This window comes from Homalodisca vitripennis, unplaced genomic scaffold (assembly GCF_021130785.1).
Source record: "Homalodisca vitripennis isolate AUS2020 unplaced genomic scaffold, UT_GWSS_2.1 ScUCBcl_4438;HRSCAF=10601, whole genome shotgun sequence".
Lineage (NCBI taxonomy): Eukaryota > Metazoa > Arthropoda > Insecta > Hemiptera > Cicadellidae > Homalodisca > Homalodisca vitripennis.
Window position 1 is genome coordinate 24,401 of NW_025780546.1, and position 8,364 is coordinate 32,764.

At 37.9% G+C, this 8,364-nt stretch overlaps 1 protein-coding gene across 1 annotated transcript in view; it reads left to right on the forward strand.

Moving 5' to 3' along the window:
* LOC124372937 (mini-chromosome maintenance complex-binding protein-like) overlaps positions 1 to 8,105 on the forward strand; it is a 32,325-nt gene extending 24,220 nt beyond the window's left edge. Inside the window, exons 6-13 of the mRNA XM_046831349.1 lie at positions 404 to 455; positions 1,306 to 1,423; positions 2,573 to 2,680; positions 2,727 to 2,834; positions 2,927 to 3,137; positions 3,602 to 3,681; positions 7,182 to 7,291; positions 7,906 to 8,105. Of these exons, the coding sequence (XP_046687305.1) occupies positions 404 to 455; positions 1,306 to 1,423; positions 2,573 to 2,680; positions 2,727 to 2,834; positions 2,927 to 3,137; positions 3,602 to 3,681; positions 7,182 to 7,291; positions 7,906 to 8,090 (972 nt within the window). The 3' untranslated portion in view covers positions 8,091 to 8,105. The remainder of the gene's footprint in view (positions 1 to 403; positions 456 to 1,305; positions 1,424 to 2,572; positions 2,681 to 2,726; positions 2,835 to 2,926; positions 3,138 to 3,601; positions 3,682 to 7,181; positions 7,292 to 7,905) is intronic.
* Positions 8,106 to 8,364: the final 259 nt, after the last annotated feature.

The following is an 8,364-nucleotide window of genomic DNA, read 5'->3' on the forward strand; positions in this document are numbered from 1 at the left end:
TACAGGTGCATCACTGAAAGATCTAAGGCTACCCCAAAGATTTAAGACTACCCCAAAGATCGAGTATTGGAAGAAGCACTGGTACAAGTGCATAATATTTAATGGGAACTATTTTGAAGGTGATAATGTTGACAAATAAATAAATATTAAAATAATGAGAATTTCCCGTTACATTTGTAACATACTTTGTATATGCATCCTGCTCCAAATCGGGACTCACAAAATTGTGTTTTGTTGTCACATCTGGCAGTTGTTACCATGTTGGCATGATAGGCATGCACTCTGCTGATTGGATGATTCAACTCATCTCTGGTGTGATTCCCACTCTACAAGTTGAACACTGTCTTTTACAGTGGAAATAGCTCTTTGTGCCTTTCTAATAGGACAATCTTTCAACGTGCAGATGAAAGTTAAGATTTCCCTGGTAGCTGAAAAACTGCAACCAATTTGTCCAGGTTCCACCCCATGATTGTCTTGAGACATCAGTGTTTTTCGGAATCTCAACAACCCCCACATCTCCATTCTCAAACTTTACTAGTCTCCTAAGTCTGATAACTTTTCTTATAAGTTAGCTTTCCATCAGAATAACTTCCACAAAACACAATGTATCCTGAAAATCATTGTCAATTTATCTGACCCTGTGGACTTGTTAAAATGTCTGATGCAACTGTTATGGGATTCTGGTTTAAATTGGGATGAACTTCTTTCTAACCTTTTTATCAAATTAAAAAATATTTGTGTCGGATTCTAAAAGCATTGCTGGAATTCAGGTTCCACGCGCTCTTTTGAATTTTCTCTCACCACCTTGGCCCACATGCCTTCTGCAATGTGAATGAGGTGGATAAGCCGCAGTGCAGTATTTCTGGTTTTAGTTGTCCAGTGGCAAAGTACTAGGGAATTGAGTACTTAAAAAGCTCATGTAAGCTCTCCTCAAATGTACCACATTCCCTCTCTTAGGAACTATGTCGTGCTCACTTACTCGCTCAACTCGTGTACTGTCATTCAGTTTTTATAGATAGTGAAACTTCTCCAACACCTTTTTGTGGTGTGACTCTTTTTATTATTTATTCCATGAAACTCGCATGGTGCTTTTAGCTAAATGCATCCGACTACATACAAGGTGTCTGCGCAATTATTCATACAATGGTTTTGATCCTAACGATCTGCCTCCTAGTTATGCTCAATAGATTCGTAAAGATGCAATACGACGCTATACATACATAAAAAAAGAACTGTTTACATTTACACGTTGCGATAGTTAGATTAGAAATAGTTGCAATAACTACCAATCTTTGTTGACCACAGATGAAGTGGTTGCGAATGTGCCCAGACTGAGGGATGAGCTGAAGCTGGTTTTGACGCAGTTGCTGCTGGGAGACGCTCTTGCCGCAGACTACCTTATCTGTCATCTCATATCTCGCATGTAAGTGTAAACCATTGCTGTTACCATTGCTATAGTTTGTATATTTCTCATGCTGTAGTTGTGCAATGTTGTATTATATGTAACTAATTCAATAGTGTATTATTGAGGTTATTGGCTGAGCATTAATGAAGCCTATCTCATGAAGAGCTTGAAAAATTTCATTTCTTTCTGCCTTTCTAACTCTCCACATGATATCTTGAGAACAAATTGTGCTATATACTTAAAGTTTAGCACGAAACTTCATTTCTACATATATAACAACATAGTTAGTGCATGTCACTCCATGGCTACGGCTGAGCATTAGCATCATTTTTACATTGGTTTTCTGAATAACCGTGGTGATGAGAAACATCGCAGGATAAATAAATTTGTGGGCAAACTGAGTAAAATGACATTTCAATGTAGCCTAACTATCCGTGAGATAACTCAACAGATATCATCTGTTGACTTTAAATTTTGCGTAAAACTTCATTTCCACATAGACAAGGAAGCATTCTTTGATGTTACATTTCCATCTATGGAATTTGGCTAAGTGTAATTTAAATTGATCACCCGGCAGTCTACGTCAGTTTCTCTTTTGCTTGCCAGGAGGATATACAAATTTCTTTTCTGTATGATTGAGTATTTGTCTGCAGCACATCTCTAGAATCCAAAGATTAAAGACAAGACATTTTCATAGAACTTTAGCGAAACCTGTTATGTGACAATTGGTTTGACTTACTCCTACATTGTTCATCTACTTAGTTCTTTTTTTAGTTTATTGCAATAACATTTTCAATGAAATGTTAAAATTTATAATATCTGTATTATTGTAAACAGTTGTGATATAAGACTTCTCAAAGAAAATGATGTATGGCATTTTTAATAAAAGTTATGTTTCTTTTGAGCAATGATTCATAGTACTCATGTCATTTGACAAAAAAGGTAAGGCATAAATGAAGGGAGCATATTATAACACAATTCAGTCTGGAACTATCGTTGTTATGTTTGCAGATATCTGCGGCAGGACATGCTTGTGCTGGGCAAATTCTCGCTGAACCTGTTCCAACATTCCTGATCGTAGCACTGCAGCTGATTACACGTCTCGGCTCTACCAGTTGCTGTAGACTCTGTTGTTCAGTCTGGAACTATCGTTTGTTATGTTTGCAGATATCTGCGGCAGGACATGCTTGTGCTGGGCAAATTCTCGCTGAACCTGTCCAACATTCCTGATCGTAGAACTGCAGCTGATTACACCTTTCGGCTCTACCAGTTGCTGTAGACTCTGTTGTTCAGTCTGGAACTATTGTTGTTATGTTTGCAGATATCTGCGGCAGGACATGCTTGTGCTGGGCAAATTCTCGCTGAACCTGTCCAACATTCCTGATCGTAGCACTGCAGCTGATTACACGTCTCGGCTCTACCAGTTGCTGTAGACTCTGTTGTTCAGTCTGGAACTATCGTTGTTATGTTTACAGATATCTGCGGCAGGACATGCTTGTGCTGGGCAAATTCTCGCTGAACCTGTCCAACATTCCTGATCGTAGCACTGCAGCTGATTACACATCTCGGCTCTACCAGTTGCTGTAGACTCTGTTGTTCAGTCTGGAACTATCGTTGTTATGTTTGCAGATATCTGCGGCAGGACATGCTTGTGCTGGGCAAATTCTCGCTGAACCTGTCCAACATTCCTGATCGTAGCACTGCAGCTGATTACACGTCTCGGCTCTACCAGTTGCTGTAGACTCTGTTGTTCAGTCTGGAACTATCGTTGTTATGTTTGCAGATATCTGCGGCAGGACATGCTTGTGCTGGGCAAATTCTCGCTGAACCTGTCCAACATTCCTGATCGTAGCACTGCAGCTGATTACACATCTCGGCTCTACCAGTTGCTGTAGACTCTGTTGTTCAGTCTGGAACTATCGTTGTTATGTTTACAGATATCTGCGGCAGGACATGCTTGTGCTGGGCAAATTCTCGCTGAACCTGTCCAACATTCCTGATCGTAGCACTGCAGCTGATTACACATCTCGGCTCTAACCAGTTGCTGTAGACTCTGTTGTTCAGTCTGGAACTATCGTTGTTATGTTTACAGATATCTGCGGCAGGACATGCTTGTGCTGGGCAAATTCTCGCTGAACCTGTTCCAACATTCCTGATCGTAGCACTGCAGCTGATTACACGTCTCGGCTCTACCAGCTGCTACAGACTTTGCTATCAAAGAGCCACTATCTGCCCATTACTTTGGACAATATGAACAACATCAACATGATTCCCAAGTTAGTGTTGAACTTTTTATTGTAAATTTAACTACTAGTGGCAAATAAAGTTGTTCTCATTGTATTTTGGATTACACTAGCATTTGTTTTGATGTATTGTTTCAACAAAAATTATATTCCATCTCTAGACCCTATTAAGTCAAAAAGACTTTTTGGAAGGTCTATAATGTACCCTATGGAAAATAACTAATGAACATTTATAAATTTAATTATACTTAATATTAAGAGTGTTTCTAAAACATACCATTCTTTGAGTGACCGTGGTGGCTAACATAATACTTGTCTAATAAATGTGATTCTTTGAATGAACATAGTAGTTCAGGCAAGAGGACAAATTAACAATCAAATACATAACTAGGGTGTTCAACTATAAAAACTTCTACTACAATGAAAAATGTAAAAACTCCACAAACAAATAATATAATTTAGACCATAATTACCTCACATTATGGTACACATTAATTACCATTAGATATAAAACAAATCTTGAAAATGGTAACACAATGAAACTTACACAGCACTAATAAATTGTGGTTAGACATAAGCTAATATTTTAATACTAACATGTACTCTAGACATAATACCAAAGTTGTAAACCACACTGAGACTCTTGTCAAGCGGCGTTTCAGTCATTGTAGTTAATAATAGTTAATAAGTTAATAATAATAATAATAATAGTTAATAATAATGACAAGAAGGGTGACAAGACGTCTGCTAGTAGCTATCGGCCCATCTCTGTCGTACCCATATTCTCAAAAATCATGGAATAAGCTGTAAAACACCAGGTAAGTGGATTTTTTGAAAGTAATTCATTATTTTCTAAATTCCAGTTTGGTTTTAGGCAAGGTAAATCAACTGTGGATGCAGTCGAGGGCCTTATTAGATCTGTACTTAAAGGTTTTGAAATACATTCAAGCACTCTTGCAGTCTTGTGCGACCTCACTAAGGCCTTCGACTGTGTACCACATGAGATCCTTCTTTCTAAACTACAATTCTATGGTTTCAAAGGTGTGGAGCTAAAATTTTTTCAAACTTATTTGGCAAAACCGTACACAAAGAGTGTGTGTAAATAACACGCTTTCTGATATTGCGACTGTTACAAATGAAGTACCACAGGGATCGGTCCTCGGCCTGTTTTTGTTTTTAGTTTTAATAAATGACTTACCTTCTAGTATTTGTTGTAATTCAATAATTTTTTGCTGATGACACAACATTGTTTAGTAGTAAGCCTAATAGTGAGTTGTGTAATCTTAGTATAGTTATGGCTGATGCCCAAGCAGAGAGTCTAAATTGGTTTGAAGCAAATGGTCTATCTCTTAACCAAACTAAAACCCAAAGTCCCAAAACCCAAGCTTTTTCTCATGACCAAAGTCCCAGTAAATATTGCACACTGTAACGATGCCAAACTTTTAGGTATAATACTTGACCAAACCCTAAGTTGAAGTTTGCATATTCAAAGTGTATGTGGTAGGTTAAGTAGAGTGGTTTGTCTCTTGAGGCATTTACGGAACGTATTACCGTTGGCTATCTTGAAGAATGCCTACTTTGCTTTCTTTCACAGCATATTATTGTATGGTATCCATCTTTGGGGTAGTAGCTGTAATGTAAAACAGGTTCTTCTTTTACAAAAAAAGGCCATTAGAGTTATGACTAGGGCTTCCTTCAATGCACACTGCAGACCACTTTTTGTATCAGAGGGAATTTTAACTGTCTTTAATGTATATATCTATGTATGTCTTTGTTAAAATTAAGGAAAGGGTAGACCAATGTGAATTAATAGTTATGAGTGACAACCATCAGCACAACACGAGAAATAACTGGAACAACCTTTTTCTAGATTAAGTGTGTCACAAAACTGGTTTGATTGTATCAGCATAAAAATGTTCAATATGCTGCCTCATTGGGTACACCAGTTAAACTTAAATAAATTCAAAATGGTTTTGTATAGATTTTTTGGTCAATAAGCCTTTTTATAGTCTTAAAGAATATCTTGAGTTGCTCTTGACTGACCATAACCTTGCCTTTTTAAGCTTTAGACTGTGATTCAAGTTTTAGGTTTTAAGGAAATGTCAGCACTTTTGATTAAATGTTATTGTTAAATGTATTTTGTTAAATGTAATGTAGAGATAGGCTAGATTTTAAAACTTGACTTGGTCTATTACTTGTAAAAGTTAAATGACTTAATAAATTCTTGATTCTTAATAGCCACCAGTAAACGCTCTGGACGCAGGAAGAAATAAACAATCATCAGAGCCATGTCTAAAGACACACATGAGAGTAACCGATAATATGAAACCGATGGTCACATATGCTGCCTTATTGTGGTGGCCGAAAGTAGAACAAACAACAAGCTGCCAAAAGGCTACAGAGTCTTCAAAGGCTTCTTAAGCATTACAGGAGCGATGAGATCCTGCCCAACACTAGCAATTGAAGCAGTCCTGGGATACATCCTCTAGGGCAAGAGGTGATGAGAACAGCTGCTCTAAGTGCAATGAAGCTTCTAGGAACAAAGGTAATAAATACTACCTTCTTAAAAGGTCACATGAAGATAATGCAGGAATTTCCTGAAGCTGACATGCTAACCTATGTGTCAGATGCAATGGTTAAGAAATACTCCTTTGAAAAACCATATACTGTCTCTATCGATAGCAGGGAGAAATGGATTAAAAGGGAGGCCTACCCTACAAAAGGAGTCCTAAAGTTTTACACAGACGGTTCACGCCTTGACTCTAGGGCAAGATACGGAATATACGGACCAGGAGTTAACATGGCAGTGCCCCTGGGAAAACATGCCACGGTCTTCCAAGCTTAAGTCATGGCAATAGACGTGCTCCAGAAGACTCATACAAATTAGGACAAAAGGATTAAAAGTACTTAGTACTTTCTGATCCAGGAGCACATCCAAATTGCTTACACACAATTCTAGAACATTAGAAACTTCGGGTAGATTCAGAAATGGGCCTGTAATTTGAAATACGATTTTTGTCACCTTTTTTTAAGTTAGGGACCATTCTTGAAACATTCAGGGAAGTAACAACGTTGAAGAGAAAGGTTTATGGCATAAGATACAGGTTCAAGGATCAGAGGAGCAATAGATTTTACTGTGTTATTGGAAAGGCCAAAAATATCTTCACTCTTTGATGTGTTTAATATTTTTTATTTGTTTGTAGATTTTAATTTACAACTTATATATTGTCAATTGTTACTTAAGTGTGTTTATCAGCATGTTTTAGAATTTCATGCAATGTACTTTTTGCATGCTTAATCACATTTTATGTTGATTGTGTATTTAGTATAAATCATATTTTAAGACATGGCAATTTAATTTTATGCCTTTTTAATCATTACTTGGTTTGTTGTGAACTACGCAAAGCATTGCTCTGCAAAACTATTTCATCATTCCCAACCAGACTCTATTTTATTGCCGTATTTCGGCTGTGTTCTTGTATATGGTGCTCTTGTTCCTTGAATATTAAGATAATTTGTGTATCACTCTGCAGGAAGAATTATGAGACCAACAGACTGGAGAGTGGATTGCTGCAGCTAAGTGACAAGACACATCTGGTGATAGACGAGACTATGCTGGAGCCTGGACAACTCAACGATAGAGGTGCGTCAACTCACGATCTACTGTAAGGTGACTGGAGTTTCCAGGAGAGTTCACTTCTGGTTGGTTTATACCTTCCAGTTGAACCTACCACTGGGTACAGCAAAAACCGATGTGTCACAAATCTGGGCAACCCTATGGATGTCCAGGAGTGGTAAATCACTGATCGCAAATGTCAAGATTTTGGCGTGCAAGGACAAGTGTAGTTCGATAGGTCTAGTCTACTGCGGGAGATGACTGTTGAAGTTGGTGGGGTTTATTTCCTAAGAGTCGAAGGTTCTTGCCAGCCTAGACTTAAGGGTGTGCCACCCCCTACCTGCTTTGACTGGAGAGGCTGGTTTCAGAGATGGTTTCCCCTTCCTTGTTGATTACAATGCAATAGTTACAGAACAGTTTTTGTTACCGGCCAATCCAGGTGATTGTTTATGCACAATTTAACCGCTGCCCAATGATTAGAAAAGACTTCCCAAGAATATCCCAGTGGAAGGTAAGAGAGTAGAACATATGAACACAGCTTCAGAATTCATTAGCTTATGCATTGGTTTGGTTTTAAACAAAAGTGAATATCGTAGATTTTTCTCTTTATTGCTTTACTAATCACAATTGTTGATTCACAGGAGTCCGGAACTGCCGAGCTCTCGGTTCCGTCATAAGTAACCAAAGGTTAGAGTACGACTTTCAGTTTTACCCTGTAGAGTTCAACACCGACATACCTGTACTCATTCTCTCCGAGGGGAAATCTATGTTACCGGTGAGTTACTCACTTTGTATTGATACATTATTGGCCATTTATTGTTACTAAAAATAGTAAACCAAATCTTGAAAAAAAACCTTCACATTTGATTTATCAGATGATTTTTATTGCTGGCATTTTCTGCCGCCAATCTTTGAAGATGTTCCATCACTGTGGAAGTGCACTCTCTCTAGAAACATCTTTAGGTTTGGGACTCATAACATGGTCTAAAACATTCGTGTTTAAAAGTGTTAATTTATATTGTGGTGTTGCAACTATGCGAAGCAGAAATTTTTTGAAACAAACATCCCACTTTGGCAAATACCGAAATATTTGCGTTAAT